Genomic DNA, 25836 nt, shown 5'->3' with positions numbered 1-25836 from the left:
CATTCACAAGCACCCCAACCATCAGCATTTCCATTACTGTAATGCATTGGTCTTGGTTTGTTTCGACAAGGCGAATACTGATCAATAATGACTTCTATAATTAATACACCTCTTGGATAGTCTGTCCATAGACGTTTTTTTTTTCTCTGCGAGATGTTTTTCGACGAGCGCGCGTAGAGCGCGAGAGCGACCCGAGCCCTAACCCCTTGTGTTTAGGATCGTTCATATCCCGCGCGCCGAGTTAATATTTTGCTTGCAATCCCACGAAACACGAGACAAAATAGAGGGTGTGTGGATAGACTACCTCTAAGACAGCCGAGAGAGCAAACATTCAAAATCAATAAATCGGATTGCTTTATTTCCGGTATTCTCTACTGAGAGTACTACTTTACTCGGAGGATTCTGGCTTATTCGTTTTGCACAGACCTCACTGTGTTTAATCCGGCGTGCTGGCAAAACCTTGGGCGAATACTCAATCAATAGGCCCTCAGGCTTGCTTTAATAATAAGATATATTTAATACCCAACAGTCATCTTAGGAATGGCACCTTAACTTGACGTCATCTGAAGACGCGTTACTTAACAACACGCACACAGCAAACTTTCGGAGGCAGCATTACGCTAAGAAACGTGCTTGCTTCTACAAAATCACTACTTACGCCTAGTCCTCGGCTGGCCAATCTTTGTTTCATGGCTTCGATAATCCATCTGAAAATGACCGATAGAAGGGTCATAGGAAGGTTAAAATTAAGATTTAGACGGATTTGGAACAATGAAATCAAGTAGCACACCATTAGTGATATAGCCCTTCTGTTTTCATGTTGGTCTGTGATAAGAAATGAAACATACCCTATTCTGATCTTCAACATTCCCTCAAAGACTTTAGGCATAGTTGCCACAAACGCAGCCAAATAAAGAACCATCTAAAATAAGAGCGCAAGAAATATAACACAAATGAGTTCATTTTTAGGCACTCGAAATTTTACACAATCTCGTTCCCAGAGCGTTCGTTATCCTTGTCTAGCGGTTTTCCCGTTCCGCTGGACAAGGGTAACGAAGGCTCTGGGAACGAGATTGAATTTTACACCTCTCAGTCTAGTTTCCAGGATCCCATCTCTCAACTGCGAAGGGAATGAGACCAGGAAACGAGGATGTTTGGTTTACCGCTGACCTCTTGTTGAAGCACTGCTTCTCTGACATCATGAGGACTGCAGAAGGAATACAGGATTTTCTGCGTAAAAAGAATAAACGAAAATATAACACAAGTCTGTTCAATAACTCGCAAACTTTCGATATTAAATTTAAGCCCCGCTCCAATAAATATAGCCATCCCTCCAAATCTAAGACGAAAAACGTCCTCCGTTTTTAAGTCACTCCCTTGCTCCCCCTCCTCCACCCCCGAATATGCAGTTAGCCCACGAGCTCATTTTTAAGAGCTTGTTTTGCCATTTGTGTCGTTTCAAAATGTTTATTGACTTGTGATGTTCGTTTAACGACTGTAAAATTGGTTTTGTGTTTCACATTGTCATGCTTGGAGAGTTTTACCATTACCATGTAGCGTTGCTGTATACGCCTAAGTTAGCTGCAACATGTTTTCAACATGAAAGCCCAAGCCTCCATTGGATCATATGCCCCACACCCCGTTCCCCTCAACCTTCCTCTCCCCCCAGTACACAGACAAAGGGGACCTTAGCGATCAACACCACCTGGCAAAATCAAACCTGTTCGGCCAAAACATCATGGCGTCGAAATGTCATGGCCAAGTTCACCCAGGTAAAACTCACATGGGGTGAGGCACATCATGCTGCACAAAATAGGGATATATGGAGACGGATTGTTGTTGCCTGATGTCCCTCATTTAAGTCATTTAATATTACCTGGATAGCCGCAGGAGTCAGCGGTTCGTATATTACTTTCTCTTCATGGCCAAACACACCAATTGTTACCTGAAAAGAATGAAAATGAAATAAATCAAATCAGTAAAAGAGGTATAGGAGCCCAAAAGGTAGCCTGTGGAAGCCTTCTTAACAGTTCGTACGTCGCCTGTATCGATAGCTGATGATGCAGGTGGGGTAGGGGTCTTGGGGAGACTGAACAGGAGACATCTTCCCTAAGCTCCCTTCAACCTTGGCTGGAGTATTCGTCGCGTGTACTCTGTGGTAGCGATGGAATTTGTAGCGGCCATCTCAGCCTCTTCTTATTCATCAGAATACATCATCAGAACCGACTGATGAATAAAATAAACTGAACCTTCTATTATATGGCAATGAAGTCTCGAAATAAACCCGAGCGTTTTGATTGGTTCTTTCTTGGCCATAAGGAGAAACGGTCATAAGCCGTGTATTTTTTGCGAATTGTAACGTCGTCCTCTTACGTGGTGTGGCAATAACTTGCAACTCCACCAGGACTGATTTATTGCGTTGAAGTCAAACTTTTCACGTAATCGAAAGAAAGCTGTTTGTGTCACACTCTGGAAGTCTTAGTTTTGAGGTGGAAGAGATCACATGACACTCATTCTGCCAGGTTTCACCACGTGACTTATTTCAGTTCCTCCCGCAATAAGGGCACACAGTACTGTCGCACACAGTGACGTCAATTTCACCCTCTTAAACGCATTAATTATTCTTCCAGTTTAAACAAAGAAATCATGACCAGGACTGTTCTCGAATATCTGATCTTAATTGAGATTTTAACAATTTTATTTCTCCGGTTTCTCCTTAGTTTTAGTTTCGATTGAGAAGATACATCAAACACTCAAGACAGTGTTTGACCGCATTCCAAAAACCTCGAAGTTCGTCAAAAATACTCCGCTGCGCGTGGTATCTTTAACTCTCTTCTCCGTGTTTGAAAATGTGGTGAGAGTCACGGTCTTTCGTGTTTGATATATTACTTACCACTTTACCGCTGACCAGTATAGTCGTGATACCAGGCGCAAGACTGTCTACTAGTTTTTTAAGCACCCCAGCACCCCGTCGCACCGCTGACCATTTCTTATCATATGCAGCCCTTTGATAGAGCAAGTCCACCCTATCCTTGAGTGTGCCTTCACGTGTTTGGAAATCTTCCCCATCTCGCTTTATCAACTCCTGTAAAACCAACATCTGTCGGTCTATCGTTGGATTGTTCTCCAGCTCGGCCAGGAGAACTTCACGTGATTTAGTCACCAGGTCCCTGGAACTGTATAAAAATGTGCAGTCTGAGAGAAGACTGGTCTGGAAAATAGGGGACATTAAGACAACAGAGACCGTCTACAAGTTTCGAAAGTGCTCGTACTGTAAGATGTAATAAGCTGATCCTACAAAATACATAAATTATCAATCCTACGATGTACAAGAAACACAACAGTACTGTCAATGTTTTTGACTTTGCCTTCGGAGGCAACGTGGCCGAGTGGTTAGGGCGCCGGACTTGAAATCCGGAGGTTGCGGGTTCAAGTCCCGCTCTGACCACTAAGCTGGAGTTGCTTCTCGGTAGACCCTAGTTCAATTCCTTGGTCATGTTTGTAAATAGTCAACTGGTCTGCCTCCTACCAGTTGGGATTTTTAAGCCTATTACGTTTAGCTGAAATATTTGTTTCCTTCAGTCTAAGTGGCATGCCTGAGAACTAGGTTAGTGTAGCTAAGCGCATCGACCACCATAAACATTTAACATTTAACTTTTTTTCGGTACTTACTTGCCGTCTTCCTCGTCTATTGGAATCACCTCGTCCTCAGCCGTCAGTGTCATGCTGCGACTCAAGCGAATGTGGTGACTCATTCTATGTCCCTCGGACGAGCCGGGAGTCGGAGGACTGGAATCTACTCCTTCCTTTTCTTTAACACGTACCTGGTCCAGTCCTCCTTCAGCTTCATCAAGGTCACTAAAAATAGCAACGACATCATTGAAAAATCCGGATTACGGTTTTGATTTTACCTCATGTCCCACCACGGGGGACATGAGGTAGAAAAACTCACTCGTCCCGAGCACAACTGAACAAAAAAAAAAACATGTTTTTCAGATTTTACTGAACATTATTCCCATCGACGCGACGCGCTCGCACTTTTGGTTGAGTCTCACGTCACGTGCAAGTCCTATGTACAAGCCGTTGTTTCTTTACTCAGTAAACAATGTGTCACGTGATAAGTTATTTGATACATCTCTTCCAATCCAATGCCTCATGATCGATTGCAAGTTAAGAACAAACAAAAGGCACCTTGCATACGGCTGGCGCGACCGAAATATAAAATGAGCAATCAGGATTAAGAAGGCGGGAAAAACTCTATTATCCCGACGTCAATGTATGTTAACTGGAAAGGCATTGCAGACTGGCAACTTTTGCCACTTGAGACGGCATTGAATATTCACGAATCGGCATTTATAATTCCCAAAACCATATTAGATTTTAGAAGGTATTATTTTGTGACTGCAAGTTTTTAATTTGGCGCCAAAAAAAAATGGGTCACCCGCATCTAGCATCGCCAGGTAGGCAAATAGTTGTGTTGTTTTGAACAAAATATCTTGTTCGTCGTCAAATTAATCCAAATTAAACCCAGAAATCTCGAATTAAGTATTACAAGAGGCCAAAGCAACTTTGGTATCGTCTTTATTTTCGTGTCGTTTTGGTAGGAGAGTTCGGTTTTGATTGCCGCTCGTATTGAGGGAGCAGTCGCCGAATGCAAGGAGTGTTAGAAGAGGAAATCCAAACGCTACCTGACATCGCGGTCGGCTTGAAGGAAGTCCAAATGATCAATCACAGCTGTCGATACCAACGTCTGTGTAAAAGAATCGTGACAGTCAAGTATTGTTCAAACAAATGAAATGGAAAAGCTTGAGGTCCAAATCAAAGGAAAAACTGCTATCGATAGAGATTTTAAATAAAGAGAAAGAAATAAGTGTAGTGTCTGAAGAAGTAGCACTTCAAGGCAGTGTCGGTCCAAACAAGTGTGGAATCATCCAGGCACCAGGATATACCTTTGGATATTGTATCTTGCTATCTGTTAGCAAGCTAAGGGTCATAAAGCAGCTCTCGCAAAGTCTCACATGCATGACTCGATACCCTTTAAGGGAACAATTGAACAAACAACAGAAACAATACCCCTCGCCCTTAAACAATAACAACAGGTCTTTTTCTCACTTACTCGAACATATGTTTGAACAAGAAGAACTGAGTACGTAGAGACGAGACATTTTCTTTTACGCACCTGAAGCCTTCCCAGTTTTATTTTAACTCCTCCACAGAATCCTCTTTTGAACGAGGCCAACAGTTCAAGAGTCTCCTGGAATTGCTTGCCCCTTGTAAGAAAACAAAAGACAACGGTACGATTAATGCGATGTACACCCAACCATCTCATTGCTTTAAGGCCGGATATGACGGTAGAGCTTTCGGTCAAAAGAGTTCCCCAAAATGTGAACAAACGGGGTCACATTTAGCGACACATTTAGCCTTTATTCTTTATCTTACTCGTCTTTTCGAGAGACAATCCAGCCAGTTGCATGTCAACGCTAAGGAAAAGAGTAGCTCAAGCCAGTCGAATCTCTACGGACACCAAAGGAGCCGAGCTAAAAGTCCGTATCATGAGGTGTTCATATTATTGAGGTCGAGATTAACTGCAGTTTGATTTCTACTGGACTAAGTGGACTGTCCGTTAAACTCATCAAGAATAGATGAGCTTGGTAGCAGGTGCCTTAAAGGTTGAAGGAGCCGGTGAGTAAGGGGGTATCCATGGCAATCCTGCGAGCGGCCATCACCAGACACACTGACACAGAGAACTAGTCAGTGGAATACTTACTGAGCCCGATACTTACCCAAGGGAGGGCAGAGAGGGAGCAGCTTAATAATTCGGTAGGCAAACATGGCCTTATCCGAGACCAGGAAACTAGCAAATCACGAGGTGGCCCTGTAGAAGGCTCAAAGGTCGCCCCTGAGCCGCTAGAGGGGCGACTTCTGACCGAAATTAGCTCGAGGTTACCCTTGCGTAAATAACATTTACCCCGGTGGGTTCGACTGTACTGCTCTGGAGACTATTCTTGATTACTACTCACCGTAAGTTCTTTTCTCTCAGTAAGAGACACAGGGTGGGTCGGCCCTTCATGTTCCAATTGTTTCGCACGAACGCCAAATTCGTCTAATGGACAGAAACAGAGAAAATTGCAAATGTGAATTGAAGGCATACATAATGGCAAAGGTAATAAGCAACACAATTTTCAATGCGTAAACTGAAGCCAGTACGTGTAACACTGGTACTGCCCATGGGGTGACAAAGAGAAAACAAAATTTCAACCATAAATCGCTAAGTGGAGCTTTTCAGCGGCTACAAATTACGTAAGCATGCGCAATGTGCGTTTTGGCAATTACCCCTAGGCCTGCAATTTTTACGGACTCATCTACAGGTCATGTTTTTCATCTAAATCTCCGAGGAGTGAAACTAAAGAAACGCAGTATTCGTATGTATTCTGACTGTGTCGTAAGTCTCATCTTTTTCTAACAATAAATTTTCGAAGTTTATCATTGGCTGGGATTTGTTTTCCTTTTTAGATTTAACGTTCGTCGTTGTGGTTTGATGCAGTTATACCTTGATTTCGTCGATAAGAAGAGACATATCCAGGGCCATGTAGAAATCAGTCTCGTCCAGAAGTTTAGGGTAAGTTGCAACCGTTCTGCCCAGAATACGGTAGATCTGCATAGAAAAAAGGAATGATGCTGGATAAACCCCATTTAGAGCGCATAATAATGACTATCAGAAGTTCTTGGAGTGCTCGAAGATTTACTAAAAACAGCACTGGGTCGAAACAAGAGAGTTGAGGAACTTTAACATTAAGAAACTTTTACCCTGAGAAGTTTAAAACGATTAATCAACCAGCTATTAACGATAAATGATCATTAACAGAAAGCATTAATTATAATAGCAAAGTTAAAGCTTCCAACGATAAATTGCTATTTTGCAATAACTGCAGAGATTTTCGCACGTCGATTGGCCAAATTCCATGATCAATTTAATAAATAGGTTCCATGTTGCCGTGCGTCTGTTCAGTAATTGATCAAAGATGACGTCAAAATGTAAGAGCATCATTGGCACACCCTGCTATCGTCTCGTGTGCCACTTTCTCAGTTCTATTTGTTTTACATAATAAAAGAAACAAAAAAAGAATGTTAGTGACATCATCTATGTGTCTTTCCTCCAAAAGATCATAAGAACCACTCAAAATGCGACAACAATTTGACTTACATAGAACGGTTTTGAATTGAGTGTCATAAAACCAAAACCAAACCAACTACTTACCAATTCGACTACTCAGCCAACCTCAAACCGTACTAAAACCAAACCCAAAGTTATTCCCTGATTACTTTCGACACTCAATTGAAAACCGCTCTAAACGAAGACAGACATAAATGACGCCATCGCGCGCGGAGCTTGAAAATTTCGCTAATTAACAAATTGACGTCAGTTTTTTATGCGTCTGTCCTCTTACTGATGATAAATTGCGCCATAACATTGTCAAAGTGGCTGTGGAACCACGAGCCGCAGGCGAGTGGTTCCGCAGTAAACTTTGACAATGTTATGACGAAGTAAACTTGCCGTAAACAAAGGTAAGTGAATTTTGTGTAAAATGATGCGAACGTTGTCAATAGATTTTCTCGCTTTTTGGTTGGCTACTTAAAAAAGTTCATAAAATCTTATTGGTTAAAAAGTTGACAGTTTAAGAGCTGAAAGTTGAACTTGAAAGCTTGCATAAATTAAAATTTCATCCGTCTGTACTCTTATTGATGATAAAAAAGAGCCAATCAGCGTGCGACAAATTAGACAGTTATTGTAAAAACTATTTTAGTTTACGGTTTAGCAGTTAGTCCTCGATGAGAGGCAAGTGGTATCTGAACTAAAATACGTGATCAATGACAGGCCAGAAACTGACGTCAGTTTGCTAAATTTACCTTACTAGTTCCCAGAGTTCCTATTGGCCTTGGTGGACGACCAGACAGACCGAGTTTACGATTGACACCGAGCCGCTTGTAAGCCTACGGAGTAACAAAGCAGTTTAAACATTGATTTAACACGATACTATACGCCAGCCATTTCCACCGGCTTTTCGATTGACTTACGCGATAAGTCTAACGTGTCCAAAATACCCAAAAAAATCCGTTTTCGAATACGAATTCTCTCTCAGAGCTTGGAAGTGAAAGGGTTGAGAGAAGCGGAGTAGAGTGGAGTGGGGTGGAGGAGTTAGTATTTTCGTGGTAGTGAGCTCGGTCCACCTTCGACAACAACACCCGAGAGGGTATCCCCTATAATGGCCTATACTGGGGCGCTACACCCGAAATGGACACGTTTTTCAGGCTTCAGGTGTAAAAGGGTGGGGATTTCACAAGTTGAGGTAAATGAAAGGGTAGGGAAATCGGTCGTCTTGATTCCAACGTGAGCTGAGTGAATAATACTTGCTTTTTTCGGTTAGCATCCCTTCTGATGGTCTCCCGTAATATGGTGCTTTTATTCCAAGGGTTTAGAAAAGGGAAACAGTGTTCTTAAATACGTGTGCGAAAGGGGTACCTTTTCAGTAAAAGGCGTACGAAAGGGGAACGTTTTCTGTCAAAATGGTACACAAAAGGGTAGGGGGTTGGACCTCGGGGCGGAGCCTCCCCGTATGAAACTTTGTAGAGTACCCCAACTCCCCCACCCGGGCACAACAGTCCGGTCTGTTCAAGTCAACTGCCATAAATGAATTATTGTCGATCTTGCAAGATTATCACAAGTTTATCAGTTTTATGACTGTCACGTGTTACCCTCCTTAAAGTCCTACCTACCTTCACTAGTTCTGACGGTGGCCAGATCTGTATGGGTTCGATCTGTTGTGGAGTTTGCGTCTCAATACCAAATGTCGCCAATGTAGTCTGTAGGCTGGAAAAGAAAAATATGAATATTATACAAAATAAGAAGCTCCAAAACTTGTGCGACTTACTCTGCACAAGACAACAGCAAACTCAGTCAAAGTCTGGTTAATGTGGCTTTTCAGGCGATTTTAACGAGCTGCATTTTTTTTTTTTTAATTTTACGGTAGCGACTAGCTCTGGGAGCGTTCCTCTGAGGTGATCTGGATCAGGATCAGTGATCCAAGATCTGCCTGGATCATGGTGCATCAAAAGAACCGATGAATCCATGACCAGAGTGGATTCATCGGTTCCTTTGATGCACCATGATCAAGACAGATCTTGGATCACTGATCCTGATCGAGATCACCTCAGAGGAACGCACCCTTTGTGATAACTGCGACGACCCTACTGTAAACCACTCAGTGATGAAGGCTTCGTCATCGACGATTTTTGTTCTCACTTTTTCTGTCGTTTAGGTTTTACAAAAAGCATTTTCAAAACCACCACATTTACTCATGATCAAGAACCTTCATAACTGAAAGCAACAAAGCACGTTCAAAGTTCTTACTTTCTGCTTTCCGTGATCAAAGAAACTTGGACCACTAGGTCAGAGTCCACAACCTTAAACAAAACAAACACAAGAGTTAAGCACAAGAATGAACACCTACATACATGTAAGTCGAATTCACTCTTTCTGTTAAATTAAATTTACAATAATTTTTAGAGAGGAAGCCACATATGCCTAAGCTGATTTTCATGAGTCTTCTATCCTGGCCGAATTGGAATTTGCCTGATGCTAGTTTTTGTGGAGGGAGGAAAACTGGAAAACCAGGAGAAAACCCTCGGAGCAAGGCGAGAACCAACAACAAACTCAGTCAACCCACGTTTATCACCAGGCCGGAATCGAATCCGGGTCATATTGGAGGGAGGTGAACGATCTCACAACTGTGACATCCCTACTCCCCTAATTTTCTTGCACAGGGCTAAACTATTGTTTATCTCAGATTTTTTCAATACTGCGCTCTTTCTTATGACCATTTTGGTCTCATTTTCCTACCTCTGTCAGTTTATTAGGGACCTTCAGATTCGCGTGCACCTGGTACTTAAGCTTTCGAATATCGCGTTTCACACCAATCTTTCACCGATAGGCTCCTTTTCAATTGCCCAAAAACTTAGAAGGGAGAGGAATCTGGATTGAAATCGAAAGCCTACTCTTACTCCATCTCGTACTGTAAACGCTATCTAAAGGTCCCTACCAGCTCGAAATGACAACGACAGGCAGCAGTTTACGAGGTGCCCCAAAACGACAGTGCACGAGCCGCCTGGTTAGCTCAGTTGGTAGAGCGCCAGATTGCTGTGCGGGAGGTCGAGGGTTCGAGCCCCAGACCGAACCAACACTCAGGATCTTCAAATAACTGAGGAGAATGTGCTACCTTTGTAATTACACCTGCAAATGGTTACACGTTCAAGCCTTCTATGATAAGGGCTATAAACAGTAGGCCCCATCACCTGCATCTTAAGTGTTGCTTGGTTAGTAGGGGACGTTAAAGAACCCACAAACTGATCGAAAAGAGTAAGGCACGTAGTTCCCGGTGTTGTGGTCTGGCCTTGTCTCAAGGGTTGGTGCTTCACATAGGGTTAACCTCATTGCACCTTTCCCCCTTGGACAGAATTGTTCAAGAAAATTGCTATGATTGTGACTATGAGTTTCTTCCTAGACTAATGACTGAAACAAACTCGATCAAAGCACTGGAAGATGCTTGTACCCTAAATGACGAGTATCTGTAGCTACTATGACCAAAGCGATTTTTGGCCGAGTGGGACAGATGCCTTCCGATGGGGTCGATTTCATTCACGTCTAAAAGACCGTCATCTGAGGAGAAACAAACAAAAATTGGGTCAAGCAATCCGAAACACCGTAATTGAATACGTCTTTTCTACAGAGGGATTTTTAGAGAACGTTATTGTTTTAATATCATGGGTGACAAATTACTCCTTAAACTTGGTGCGAAATTTCAGATTTAATTTAAGAAATTACTTGATTGCCATGGCTACGTTTAGCGCGAAATTTACCTATAGATTAAACTACTCAAAAACCCGCGGTTGTAAGCGTAATTTGTCACATATGATATTAAAAGATAATCAAATGGTAAACTCTTGAAAGTAAGAAATATATTACTTGCATTTTGTCAAAATTCTAATAATTTCCCTCACCTAAATGCTACAGAAATTTTAAGAATTTTGAGAAAACGCGAGCAAGATTATTTCCTAATTTCACACGTATACTCATGTTTCAAAACTAGTTTTCTGCTACAATCTTTGGGTGTGTTCCTTTAGGATGACCCGGATCAGAATATATGAACCAAGATCACTCGGATCATGGTGCATCAAAGGGCACGACGAACCCGTGACCAGACTGGATTCATCGCTTCCTTTGATGCACCATGACCAGAGTGCCTTTAAGCCATTAAGCACGGGCTTAACAAGAATTTCTGTACATATTTTTTAGAAGCCAAAAGACCACATTTTCTTTTTCTTACTATTCCATAGCGAATCACCGCTATGTCAACGTTTTATTTTGAGAAACAAAATAATGACTTGCAATCTTATCCTTGAAAAAATGCTGAAAGGTTACTAACAAAGCAGAACTTTGAAATAGTTATGCGCACGAAAATTTGGTTGACTGTTGTTGTTGTTGTTGTTGTTTTTTGTTTTGGACGTTGCCAAAATTTGACATACGACTTGCGCTGTACAATTTGGGCTCAAATAGATAAAATGGCTGGCTACGCCCCTGATCTTCTAGGCTCATTGATCCTGATGCGAATCCGTGTCATCCCAAAGGAACACATGCTTCTGAGGAATAACAAAATATGGAGATTTAACACAAATTCAAAGTGAATACCAAAATGGCCTGCTGTGACGCATCCGTGTTCGTTCCTGTACACGGGTGGACGAACTTTTCGAAAACGCTGACATCCAGAAGTAACACGTGACCGAAGACATATCTAGCTGTCTATCTAGCCCAGGTTATCTGCGCATGCTTAGTCAAAACTATCAGCGTTTTAGAATCGCGATTTTGTTTTCGTATGGACAGCAAATATCATTTGAACATGCTAGGTGTGGACGCAAAACGTTTGAAAGCTGAGAAAACATGTTCCGTTCTCAGACGAAAACGGACAAGAGTCAATGGGGCCTGTATGCTTTACTTTAGTCACAAATTTTAGCAGCAACTATGTCAGCCTTCGCACGCTCAACTCTCCCCTCTCTTGAGAAAATTAGATCAACACAGATCTCTGTATTGTGTCCCTAAATCTTTCTTGTCTGGTTTTGTAACTTTTGCAAGTCACAACTAATCAGGAGTCTGCAATTCTGTTTTTGTGTCAAGTCTCTGACCTGTGTTGAGCGGGGAAGACTTGACCGGGCGAAGAGACACGTTTGATCGATAGAGCGGTTTTCACTAGCGTGTCAAAAGTAATTCGTATTTGCTTTGGTTTTCCTTTCCTGTGCTTTGTGATTGGTTTACAAATATCATGTCACTTTCTCGTCCAGTTAGAAGTAAAACCAAAACCAATCGTGACTCGCTCGCGCATGTTTTCCCGCGCTTTGTGTCAGCTACAAGCATTTGTTTGACTTTTGATCGGTTTACTGGACTGTCCGTGTAATTTGTGATTGGCCAGAGTGATTACTTTGATTATGATTTTACTACAATCAATTGAAAACCGCTCTAAGCCAAGGTACAATTGTGGTAACTGTTATACGGTAATTTGAGTTGTAAGTATTACATAACAGATTCATTATGATCAAGAGTGACTGTCCCCAGAGGAAAAGCCCGCCATCCTCGTCACTTGGCAATCGAACTTGAGAATGTGGCTTTTTCCTTTCTTTTTCCAGGTATATTTTTGGCACGTAGTAGTAATGCGGTATCAAGTCACCTAAAGTGAGAAAATGAGAAGAAAAAGTTTCAATCTGCATGACTCTAATAGGCTTTTAACAATAACTGTCTAATTTCTCGCACGCTGATTGGCTCATTTTTATCATCAATAAGAGTACACACGGATAAAATTTTAATTTATGCAAGTTTTCAAGGTCAACTTTCAGCTGTCATCTTTTTAGCCACTTTGACAATGTTATGACGCAATTTATCATCATTAAGAGGACAGACGCACAAAAAACTGACGTCAATTTGTTAATTCAAACTACCATCAAACGTACCCGCTGCATAATGAGTAGGTTAACTGACTGAACACTGTAAGAATGAACACAGTTTACATCTTACCAGTGTCGTTGTTCAAAAGCAGACCGTCTTCTTGCAGTTTGTTGATGTACTTTTCCGCAGTTTCTTTATCATTCTTGAACAGAGCTGCAACGAAAATTTATGGAAAGCAATTTTTAAAACAATAAGCCAATGTTTTTAGCAACTCAGTAAGTTTACTTGCTATATTTTTACACAACACCGGGAGCTAATCTTTATTCCCATTCTTGAAGCAGCCTTGACTTTTCGGTAGTGTAACAGCTCTCCTAAACTTGTAATTCTATTTGTCGTCATTGCAGCAGCTGTTATTGTTTTAGGGCTAGGGGGCATTGTTTCTGTTGTTTGTTCTATTGTCCTCTCAAAGGGTTCCAAGCCATTCATGTGAGACCTTACAAGAGCTGCAACATGACCCTGACTTTTTTGCGCACGTACTAGTTAGTCATGTACACTAGAACTGGAAATTTAAGCTACTGCCGGTGCAAGATGCTAACCTACTGCATGTAAATACAAAACTGAGCTTTTATATCTGTGAACTTGTGCACGAATCGATTTCGTTGAGTACCACAGTTTGCCTGACGGCTACATGTACAGGCCGTGTACCTATGATTAACTTTAATGAAAAACATTACCATCTAGTGCAAGATAGATGAAGAAGATCGGCCATTCGTTTTCTATTCCATCAAATATCTGTGAAATGTTCAGATAGAGCAAAATATCAGTTTGAAAACAATGGTTTCACTAGACACTATATATAAAGTAGGGAAGTCCTAAATCAACAATTGCAATTATTTTGGGTATTTAAGCGGTCACTACACTCTTTACTCTTTGAGGTATACTGCAATCCGCAATTTTCATTGGTGAACTCCTAAACGTTGTCCACTTCTCTGATGCCATACGATCTTGCGCGTAGCCTTAAAAGGAAAAAAAAAACCACTCGTCGGGGTATATTGCAGATCCGCAAATCTGATTGGTTCCTAAACGTTGTCTATTCTCCAATGCAATACAATCGTAAACGTAGCCTTAAAAGGTAAAAGAAAAAACACTCGTCGGGGGGTATATTGCAGATCTGCGAATCGGATTGGTTCCTCAACGATGTCTATTCGCTGATGCAATACGATCGATCGCGTAGCGTTAATTACCTGCTTTTCACTTAAAATACCTAATATAATTGTAATATTTACGATTTTGTACAGCTCTCCTCCACGGTGTTTACTAAAACAGTTAGACTACTCGTCCTTGTACTTTATCAGTGAACTCTAGCTCGAGTTGGCACTGTTGGTGTCCTAACATCATGTTGTTTCATAACGATGACGATGACGATCACGATGACGGTGACGATGACGATAACGATGACGATGGCGATGACGATGACGATAACGATGACGATGACGATGACGATAACGATGACGATGACGATAACGATGACGATGACGATGACAATAACGATGACGGTGATGATGAGTAAAGTCGGCTGTGCCTCGTTGACTATTCGTCTAGAGAAAACTACGCAGTAGTCTCACTGTTCATCCAAAGAACCACGAGTTAAAAGGTTTCTACGAACAGGCAGCGAGGCGCAGCCGAGGTGACTATCGCTCATGCAGAATGAGATAAAGTACAATGTAATTGAGCCTTTGCTTCCTCTACGAAACCAGCATTATAATGTATATAATTGCTCTAACACAAATGATCGGAAATTTCGCTTTCCTTGTTGATTATTTGGGCTGCTCTTAACATTCAGAAGTATTTGAAGCAGTGAAATTCAATTAACAGGATTACCTGTAGTTCTCTCTTTTCATAATATCTGCGATTTTTGTCTTCCAGAACAGTCCTGTAACCATCACGTAAAAAGCGCTTTAGTCCGTAGAATCCCTGTAAGATCAAGCAAATTGAAGGCAATTTACATTATCGACACCAGCAACAGTAAATGAGTTTCGTTAAGAGACTGTGACCGTTCATCCTATCCTAGTAGTGACTATTAAACAATTAGGTTATTCGCTCTCGATTTCTATCGCGTGATAGTTGACTCGGGCTGCGCCCTCGTCAACTATCACGTATAGAAATAGAGAGCGAATAATCTAATTGGTTTAGTATAAATCTACTAGTCGTTCAAACCTTTATCTAAATCCTCTTTACAGACACTTCAAAAACGCCAAGAAGCGACCGTCATTAAATTTTTTGTTAACAAGAACACACAGTTATGCTACTCACTAACTATCACAGAATAGATAGTGAGTAGCGTAGCCAATCAGAGAACGGCATTCGTGATAGAACGCTAGTAGATTTATACTAACGACTATTACATCTCACCTCCCCCCTCCTCCCCACCTCCAAAAAAGAATAATAATGAATTCACCCAAAAGGTCCGAAGCGTTGTGTAAAACTACTTTTCAGATGATGCAATTAATTAGTCCCTGAATTAGTTTTTCCCACCGGAGTTTGGAGATCTGATTAGCTCAGACATTTGGCACGTCCCTCTGAAACGATTTTAGTATTTCTCAAGTTTCAGTCCCTTTTGAAAGGACGGTGTAAGAGTGTGGAGATAATGGCCGGGGGGAGAAGGGGCACTATAGGAGGAGGGGAACGAAAGGACCGTGTGCTGGGGAGAGTCACAATCTATTTAGAGGGTCGGAATGGGGCAAATTTGAACTGTCATCTGAGAATTGCCAGCCGTCAACTGTTAGTTTTTGAACTGATACAGTGTAGTGGATATCAGTTTGAGATCTGCCAAATTATTTGATAGCTGAGAAATGGGTTGAAATTTTAAGCAACTGCGAAATATTTAACTGATAACTAATATTACAGCACTCCCATCCAGGCCTAATCATTTTAGCACTGTTTTTTAAAAGAACACAAGTTTTGAAACTGCATGTTTATGAAAAAAAAAATCCTAGCTGTGTTTATTTTTAACTCTGATGAACAAAATAGAGGCCCGTCATTATACATACGACCACGAGTTGTCAAAAAACCTCTTTCCTGGTACCGTATTTATTGGACTTCTTCAATGTACAGGAGAAAACAGAAAAGCCATATAACTAATAATGAATTCCAATTTTATTATAACCACATTTTAGGACTATGAAGTACGGGAAGCATTCTTTGAAATGCTTGGGTCCTGTGTTGTTGTCTAAACTGACAAAGGATGAACGTGGTATGAGCAGTCTTAACGAGTAGTCTTAGCGTAGTATGAGCAGTCTTTAAGCGGCAAATAAGGAAAAAATCCACGTGCAGGAACTGTTACTTGTGCACGAGCTAACTAGTGAACATACAAGCATGTCAAGGAAATTGAGTATGTTCTAGTTTTGGGATGAGCTTTTATCGACTAGCAACTTTGAGTAATTTATATATAATTTGTGATTTGCAATAATTGTATATATATTTCTTAGTTCTTACTTAGTGTCACCAATAAGTGTGAGAAACGCCAGAACGATTGACACTGATATAAAGTCTCCTTCTACTACAACTTCTTTCCTAATTCCTACCTCCAATTTTTCCACAACCATAGCTTTTGCTTGCTGACACAAAGATTCATCTCCTACAGCAAAGGCTGGAAATCCCGTGATTGTCAACAGCGACGCATCTGTCACCTGTTAAAAAATGGCAATGAAACCACCAAAGCAACTTAATACTAACGATAATTTTCGACTTAATATTTTATTTCTAAGATTGTTCTGTTTAAGGTTTACCTTAGTTTACAGCCCGGATTATTTATAACCCCTCTGTTTAAAAGCCCATCCAAAACCACTTACGCCCGGGATTAAACGCAAGTATTGTTAAATTAGTACTTCATATTTGGCAGTGTTATTTCACATTTTCATATTACTTCATATTTGACAGAATTGTGTGCTTTGGTGACTTTTTACCAATGAGGACACTTTGTGATGCTTATCTTAAGGAATTTGAATCTCATTAGCATTCAATCCTGGATATATCTGTCCAAAACCCCCTTACGAAGTTGTCTAAGCCCAAGGCTGAAGTAGTTTATGGTACACCATAACTTGAAAGGTTAACAGCTTCAGCGAGTCAGTTTAAGAGGTTGAACACATGAGAAAATCATCAGACCTTAGACGAAGATGCCACTGGCAACATAGAATGCATGATAGTGTAGTTCCTGTTGTGAGCATCAGGATCAACATAGATAACAGAAGATGAGGTTCCCTGCGGGATGAACAAAACAAGTTACAAATAAACAAACTTAAGGTAGCAACTAAATTGTACTCCTGTCTTGATTTTGCAAACACAAGCCCATGATTCTAACAAATACAAGTTATGAAACCACAAATTTATAGTATGAGTTTTACTGGATGGTGATAGCGTGGTTTTCCATAGAGCGTCCAAAGTAATCGCATAATTACTTTGGTTTTGGTTTTGGTTTTGGTTTCACTACAGATTGAGATTGGCTGAGTAGTCTAATTGGTAAGTAATTGGTTTGGTTTTGGGTTTACGACACTCAATTGAAAACCAGCCTAACCAAATTTACATACTGAACAGTGTACATGTATAGCAGAAAAAGGTTAGGGATTCCTGGCCTAGTACATGTAGGCCATTGATTAGAAGAATTTATTAAGAAATATGAAATATTGGCAATCAGAAATTAAATTAAAAGTAATACCAATTGATATTGTTACTTGTTTCGTCAAAATAAAATATTGGAGGGAAAAAACAAATCATGTTTGACACTTGACCCAGGCAGTGAGGGCCATATATAAAGTAGGCTTACTTATCATTGAAGACGAAAAAATTGAAATTACTGACCTGCATTCCATAAACATTAAATCCATTTATAGCCTCAAGAGCAGCCTTAGCCATACCGATAGAACTGGTAAAACAAACAATATTAAACAGGCAGTGACAACTAGTTAATATACTTGTATTGCAATAAATTTTCAATATGAAAAAATATCATTGTAACATATTACTGTTAAGTATTTCTTAATCATAATATCACTTACATGTAGCCATACATGAAGTTACTTACAAAATAGAAAACATTTTCCATGTTTTATAGAAAGATGAGTGAAAGTTTGGGAGACAGAGGAATGCTGTGGGAACACTAGCCCCATGTGAGAGTTTATACAGCTTGCTTAAGTTCCCCCAACTTTCAAGAGGTTCAATAACGCAAGAGAAATATGGAGAAAAAGTTATTCATTTCTTTAATCTACTAAACCGTTGAGGGAAAAACAATGTAAAATTACACAAGACAGGTATTGTGATTACCAGAAGGTAAATTCTCTTTGTTGGCATCATTTTGTTTCAAAAACTTGTGGCAGTAAAGGACGGGACACACTAGGCGACAAGCCACTGCGACACGTCATGGGGACAAGTCCCCACAACAATTCACCTCGTGTGACACGGTTAATTTTCGTGAAAATCATTGTTGCTGCAGCAGATTTTGACGCTGCAATCAGTTGCACGAATTCAAACCAGTTTGAATTTGTGTGACTGATCACAGCAACAAAATTAGTGAAAGCAGCATTGTCACACCATGTGTACACTTCCAGCAACAAGTCGCTGTGACAAAATATAAATGAACCAATGAGAGAGCGTCATATATTGTACTCCCTGGTCTGCCATATTGAATCAGAAAACTATTTCACATTACCCCTTATATGAAACCACTGTGTGTACACCGAACCAGCGTCATGTCGCAGCGACTTTTTTTGCAAGCAGTACACACGGAGAGACTTGTCGCAGAGACCTGTCACAGCAACTTGTCACCTAGTGTGTCTTGGCCTTAATAACTGTAGTTTGTGTTCCTTTTGAGTGATAGAAGTACTAGCAGCGTTTAGCATGCGCTACAAGGTCAGAGCTGTCGTTAAGTTTTGACTCAACTGAAGCCTTGATCTTCACACCTGCAACCAACTTGTTACCTTTTGAGTAAACTGTATCAACTATAGTCCAGTTCACCTGTAACAACAAGGGACCATCACACATACTCAGCTGTAGCAGATGTTATGGGTTACCGCCCTCATTGACAGCCCTGAAGGGTGCCTTCTGAAATTTAACAACTACAATGTACTAATAACAGCCATTGACGACTTTTGGCTGGAATATAAAGTAGATGAACAGATTTTTCTTTACGGTGCCAATTGAGATGAAAATGTCAATTTTGGGGGTCATCTGGTACCTCATGCATTGCCAATTACTCACTGAACTCTGAAGGCTCCCTCATAACTGTACATTACAGATGTACGTGTACCCTGGAACCCACCTTGCATTCAATTCTTTGTGCCCTACATTTTCCTTACTTCCTCTTTCCCACATGCTGTAATCAGGAGTTCTATAAGCACGTTCAATGTAGTACACCAAATTCTGAACAAAGTTAACCTCATCACTGGTATAAATAATCTGTCAAAAAAGCCATGAAACATTAATTTGAATTCTACATACATGCACATGTATACAGGTAACTGTATCTACAAGAAGCATTAATGTACATGGGAAAAACAGACAGCGTAGTGAAATAAGCATTAATGTGCATGGGAAAAACAGACAGCATAGTGAAATAATAACTAAAAAATAAAGTACTGTAATTTTTAGAACAGGATGTGACAATGGAATTCAGAAATAAAATTGAAGGGTGAATTTGAAGACACCCACAAAAACAAAATAAAAACTTCTAAGAATGACATTTGTTTAAGATAAATTATTCATACTCAAGTTATTACTAGTCAGTACCTGTAGTCCTGATGCAGTCATTTGCACAAGGGTCAGAAGATAAAGTGATACAGCATCAATCTAAAATAGACAAAACATTATCTCTGTCAAATTATTAGTCAAATACAAAATTGTATGAAGTGTAAGATGTATTTAACCTGAAGATGAGCCCATTCTAAGTCTGAAGATATTGCATCTCCTGTGTTGACATTAAACTTGACATGAAGGGAATTGTGCGCTGACTGGTTCTTCTTGAATTGTTCTACCTATGGAAAAAAAACTTGAATCAGTAAAATGAATGAGTAGTGACTGTCATAGTGGACCGTGAAGGATTGAGTAGTCTTTCAGGATGACACCAGAAACCCACACTATGTGAATACAATATACTGCCATGGATAAAGTTATTAACTTTTAATTAGTGGATAATGTAATTGGGTCTGCCAAGACAGATTAGCTGCATAATGACTTTTATCTAGTGAATAGTTATCCAAAATATGAAGAACTATGCCCATGTTCTGAGCCGCTATTTCTTGCCATCTTGTCTAAGAAACACAAAGGCACTACATGTAGACTTACTGTCACAGGGCTGCCTGTAATTGATCTTTTAATAACCACTATATTCATTTGCAAGATACAAATTAGATACAAACAAACTCAATTACTGGACAAACAGACAGACAGACAAACAGACAGGCAGACAGACAGATAGACTGACAGACAAGCTGACTAACTGACTGACTGACCCACTGACTGACTCAATGACTGACTGACAGACTGACAGACTGACTGACTGACTGCCTGACTGACTGCCTGCCTGACTGACTGACTGACTGACTGACTGACTAACTGACTGACTGAAGACTGACTGAAAGACTGACTGACTGATTGACTGATTGATTGATTGATTTAGATTGATTGATTGATTGATTGATTGATTTTTAACATTTTATGATTATCATAACATCACTTACATCACTTTCACTACAAAACGTAAGGTTAAAAAAATTACATTACAAGAGGTAAGATTACAACTAACACTTAATACATAATATATCCAGTCTTGCTTTGAGGCTTACCGCATATTAAACAAGAAGATCTGTTAGATCTTACAACCGCGCTTTTAAAATTTAACTGTTTTCTTAGCACTACAGTCGCAATGCAGTGTACATTCCAAAAGCAATCCTTGATGATTCATTGATTACTGTAGACACCACATTACTTGATCAACACAAACTCTATTAATGCACCATCAGTCGTAACCGGTGTGAAATCTCCGATGATGTAATAGTCCTAATCTGGAACTTTCTTCGGGATACGTATGGGCATGAAGATACGAACACTATTAACAACAGCTTTCTTTCTTAAAAATCATGATTAAATTAAATTTTTTTTTCCCTTGAGTAAAGGGCTAGCAAAGAAGTCACACAAGTCACATAATTCAAGAATTGCGTTATCCACGGCTTTCTTTAGTACGGTGGTTGTTTCCCTACCAATGACGTAATCCTTGCACGTTCTGACAAGTTCGTTGCTTGGCTTGCAATTATTTAATTTTCCTTCCGATCTATGAACTGGCTGCGATGAAACCGTCAAAGGATTTACTTCATTTGCGTAAAACCACAAGAAATACTCACAAAATTACAAATAAATTAATGACCGTCGCTTCTGCCGAAATAAACTTGCAAAGTAAACACGATCGTATTTGTCACGTAGCGAAAGTGAAAGCTGCAACATCAGCGCATTCCATGGCTGACATAATACCTTTTTTTAGCGTAATTATTATTCCCTTTAAATCCAACACTTTGATAAAACGAAAAGAAAATATATTTTACCCACAAAAAAGAAAACAATATCCGTAAAATTGTCCGTGTATTTATGTTTTAACAGCTTCTGGCGGAAAAACATCACACATTGCGTGACTCAAAGTTTGGCCGAGCGGAGGTCTGCGTCTGGTCACCGACAAAAAAAAAAAAATAAACCATGGGTAAACCTAGAACCGCGCTTGGCCCATGGCCGCGCGGTTAATTATTACCATTTACAGTAAGGAGAGGAGCGGCTTCCATAGTGAAAGAAATTTTGCCTTTTGGCCTTTAGAATATAAAATTGATTTTTGCACAATTAACTTGTCTTTAACAAATTCAAGAAAGTGAACAAAGCTTGGGGGTTTAAATTTGATCCTTTGTAGGAAGATGTGTCTCTTGCCAAGAAGGATGTAATAATTAAGGATATACATGTTAGGATTATACGCAAGTCATCAATTAGCAAACATTCACCACTGTGATTTTTCCACCAGCTTATTACTTCAAACCAAAACTTTTGAATTACAATACAGTTGGCTAGCATATGGGATAGTGTTTGTAACAAATCACAATGTATGCAAAGAGGAGAGTTTATGATCTTCATTTTGTGATTGATTGATTGGTTGACTGACTGACTGATTGGTACATGTTGGTATAAACTACATGGTATAGAGTATGTGAAACTCTGCACTTGTTCAGGATTGAACGCTAACGAGATGCATACTCCTCATGAGGAGCCTCACAAAATGTCATTTTCATATTACTTCATATTTGACATTAATACATGTATGTGTGTTTTGGTGACTTTTTAACAAATGAGGACACCTAATGGTGCATATCATAAAGAGCGTGCATCTCATTAGCTTGCGGTCTAGAACATACAGGTGTATCTGGTGAAACTGACCTTGTCAGCCTGCCTCATGTAACAGAACAGGATTCCTCGCATACATTTCACAACAGACTGCTGAAGTTCATATGCTCGGCCTTTGCTGTCGTCAATATGTCTGCAAATGAAAGCATATTTTAATATGCAATTACCCTACACTATACATTTCTTTTACATAAAATAATGAGTCATGCCCCTTTTCAGAATTTATTCTTAGCAGGACCTCATACAGGTCCAAGTATACAGGTAACCTTAGCGTTAGCAAATTAACTGTCACAATGGATATTGACAATTTCTTTCAAGGGACCTATGGATACTTTTATAATGTACTGAGTTATTATAATTAGAAATTAAAATATAGCATTATCTACTCAGACTGATGTTTATGTTAATACCAAATGAAATGACTGTCACTGAATATTATGTACATGTAAGACTTCCAGACATCATTAACACATCCATGACAACCTACTTTGTCCGGCCTTGAGGAGACTAGAATTCCTGTAAACCTCTATCTCGGTCCATAATACTGACACTCAGTGATACTCTGTCTGTTTGGTGTCCAAAATTTGAATAGGTTTCATTGCATTAATAATTAGAAAACAACCCTAAGAAAATATACGTGGTGATTGGTTAAAAATCGTGTTTCTATAACTCAATAGAAACACAGAGCTAGCATGAGCTGTTGACGTAATCATGGCGTGAGCAAAGAGAATTTACATTTTGATGATCAAAATAAACATTAAGTTGTTTCTCTTTTTTTCATTGCAGAGTCTTCTAAAAGAAATAGAAAACATGTACTGTGTTTCTGTCGAGTTATAGAGGCGCTCGTGAAAGTTTGGGAGAACTCGAAAAAGCTGTGGAAACACTTGCCTACGGCTCGTGTTCCCACAGCACTTCTCGTTCTCCCAAACTTCCACTCATGTTTCTATAACTCGATAGAAACATGGTACATGTTTTCTACATATATTTCTTAAATATTACTACTCTTCCTATATAGAAGATGCTTGTCTATCATATATTACATGTACAAGTGCTTCCCATAACTACTACCTACGGTCTTCTAAAAATGTAATGAGACACTAAATGTCTAACCTCTCAAGTAAATGTTCATGTATATACATATAATGCTGACCACAAGAGCATGCCTTTCACTCACTAGAAGTTTGCATCTCCCATGTGGGTTTCATTTTGTAGTGCTGAAGTACTATGAGAGTGACCAAAGCCACTGACATTTACTCTTTATAAATGACAGTTACAAACCTGTAAGCCAGTGCCAGAGCCCACACACCCATGGCACAATAAATGCTGTCTCGAACGTGACTTTCTTCATTTTGTACATTATTTGTGTACAAAGGAAACAGACCAATACTTCCACTTTGATACTGAAGAATTTGTTTCTTCACTGCATCGAAAAGAAAATAAATAATAAGATTAAATGATTAAGAAATAAATAACCTCAAAGGACAACAGAAGGCTAGAAATAATATAAGACAAGCAGTGTAGAGATTTCTAGAAAACAGAAAAAGAGAAATTTTCCTTCCAAAGTATTCTGAAGAAAACAGCCAAAACCCATGGTCATTTTTCAGAATTGAATGGCATTTTGAACATTTCCACTGGTTACTTTCAATATCAGCTACTGTGGCAATATATGTTGTCACCACATCAATACAATTTTCCATGTTTGGTTATTTCCTGCGGCAGTTCACAGAAACATAACTAATTCTTTCGTATTGATGTCTGTGTAAAAAAATGACGGAGTTGGATAGATTTCCATGAACCTCCATAGAAGATAGCAAAACAGAGAAGACTGCATGTGTGCAGTGGTGTCACAACATAGCAGCTGACATTCCTTTTTTGGAAGGACAGAGTAGAAAAGATCTTCAAAAGTTAGAAAAATTTTCCCAGGTTTTGGCTGCTTTCATCAATTTTGCTGAGACAAAATTCTTCTTTTTCTTCCTGTTGTTTACAAATCTTAGAAATTTCTATAATTTTCAGCAGTTATATAAAACAAGTGTGACCTCTAGCTTCCTGTTTGGCATGCGTGCAAGTGAAGCAAGAATCATCTCAGTAGTGGAGGCAATTAAATGGTAGATAGATAGAAGCCTTGCAACACCATTGTCAAGTCAACTTTTTACAATAACTGCAGAAGTTCTTGTGCACTCATTGACTAATTTTTATTGTCGATAAGCAGACAGACACATGAATTTATAATTTATGTGATGAGTCAATCAGCGAGGGCAGACCATTTGACAATTTGTTATCATTTGTCAGTTTTTCATGCGTCTGTCCTGTTATTGACAATGAGTTTCGTCATGACATTGTCAAAGTAGTCTGTGGATCCTCTCGGTTATCGCCTCGTGGATCCACAGCTACTTTGACAATGTTAAGACGAAATTCATGATCAGTAACAGGACAGACGCATGAAAAACTGACATCAATTTGTTAACTCTACATGTAACTATACATGCAAGTCATGATGGCTGATCCTGATAGAGACAATCGTTTCGGTATGGGTCCTACAAAAACAGCCTGACAAATTCAAAAGAGATCTGATGTCCTTAACCGTGTGCTCAGCCATGAGCGTTCTATATCCAGCTGACTGCCCAGCTCTGCGGAGCTTAAGAGATGCCCTTGTATGACGACGAGTATCACTCACATGAACGATCAGTCAGTGGTTCCAGCTGGTTCGGCCTTCGGAATCGAATTCTTGTCACAAATTCAGGTCAAGTTTCCGCGCAGGCCTATGTTAATGCACTAGCTGTACACTTCACGTTTACTTCTTATCACTTACCTCGTCGATAGTAGACATCCAGATAATCCCTCCTGTCCTCTTCATCCATCTTTTGTATCAACTCTTTCGACCGTGGCACGTCCGCCATGTTTGTTTTTTTCATGCTCGTATGGTAATCTGGGTACTACATTGAGGAGACTTATGCACCTCACCCCTCGCCAAAGAGTACGAGACGAAAACTTGTAATTTATGGAATACTGGACAGGACTTTTCTTCTGAAGTCCGTATGTACGCTCTATAGTCTACAATGAGCCCACTTCAGATACGAGGTGATAAACAACAAACGAGTCGCGTAGCACTGAGTTTATTATCCAACAAAGACGAATGAAATAATTGTTTTATAAACTCTTTATCGACTATAGGATATGGTCATTTCAGTTTGATTTAAACAGAGCGATGGTATGAAAACTCCGTAAAAACTAAAATCTCAATCCAAGATTTTTCGTCTTACCTTAGCACCAGAACAAAAGCTGACAACCTGTTCTGGTGCTGAGGTAAACACGAAAAATCTTAAATTAAGATTTTAGTTTTTACGGAGAAGGCAGGAAAATGTATCGCGCGTTGCTGAAATGAAGCTTGCTCAGGAAAGCAAGTGAGTCAGAGTTTTTTTCCG

At 39.8% G+C, this 25836-nt stretch overlaps 1 protein-coding gene across 1 annotated transcript in view; it reads right to left on the bottom strand.

Annotated features, from left to right (window-relative positions):
* Positions 1–25356, bottom strand: part of LOC110065882 (phosphorylase b kinase regulatory subunit beta-like) — a 31300-nt gene extending 5944 nt beyond the window's left edge. Inside the window, exons 1-27 of the mRNA XM_020773049.2 lie at positions 25224–25356; positions 23693–23834; positions 22448–22547; positions 19906–20013; positions 19769–19828; positions 19302–19438; positions 17846–17909; positions 17153–17248; positions 16573–16677; positions 14870–14962; positions 13723–13780; positions 13118–13201; positions 12624–12773; positions 10608–10714; positions 9410–9462; positions 8776–8869; positions 7909–7992; positions 6551–6655; positions 6021–6103; positions 5180–5270; positions 4689–4750; positions 3673–3858; positions 2894–3176; positions 1877–1945; positions 1171–1230; positions 849–922; positions 659–707 (exon numbers count right to left, since the gene is read on the bottom strand). Of these exons, the coding sequence (XP_020628708.2) occupies positions 659–707; positions 849–922; positions 1171–1230; positions 1877–1945; positions 2894–3176; positions 3673–3858; positions 4689–4750; positions 5180–5270; positions 6021–6103; positions 6551–6655; positions 7909–7992; positions 8776–8869; positions 9410–9462; positions 10608–10714; positions 12624–12773; positions 13118–13201; positions 13723–13780; positions 14870–14962; positions 16573–16677; positions 17153–17248; positions 17846–17909; positions 19302–19438; positions 19769–19828; positions 19906–20013; positions 22448–22547; positions 23693–23834; positions 25224–25326 (2700 nt within the window). The 5' untranslated portion in view covers positions 25327–25356. The remainder of the gene's footprint in view (positions 1–658; positions 708–848; positions 923–1170; positions 1231–1876; positions 1946–2893; positions 3177–3672; positions 3859–4688; positions 4751–5179; positions 5271–6020; positions 6104–6550; positions 6656–7908; positions 7993–8775; positions 8870–9409; positions 9463–10607; positions 10715–12623; positions 12774–13117; positions 13202–13722; positions 13781–14869; positions 14963–16572; positions 16678–17152; positions 17249–17845; positions 17910–19301; positions 19439–19768; positions 19829–19905; positions 20014–22447; positions 22548–23692; positions 23835–25223) is intronic.
* Between the last annotated feature and the right edge of the window lie 480 nt (positions 25357–25836).

The sequence above is a fragment of the Orbicella faveolata genome, unplaced genomic scaffold (genome assembly GCF_042242905.1).
Source record: "Orbicella faveolata isolate gen_17 unplaced genomic scaffold, um_ofav_v1 contig_3, whole genome shotgun sequence".
Classification (NCBI taxonomy): domain Eukaryota; kingdom Metazoa; phylum Cnidaria; class Anthozoa; order Scleractinia; family Merulinidae; genus Orbicella; species Orbicella faveolata.
The sequence above is the reverse complement of the archived record's forward strand: the minus strand, read 5'-3'. Positions and strand labels throughout refer to the sequence as shown.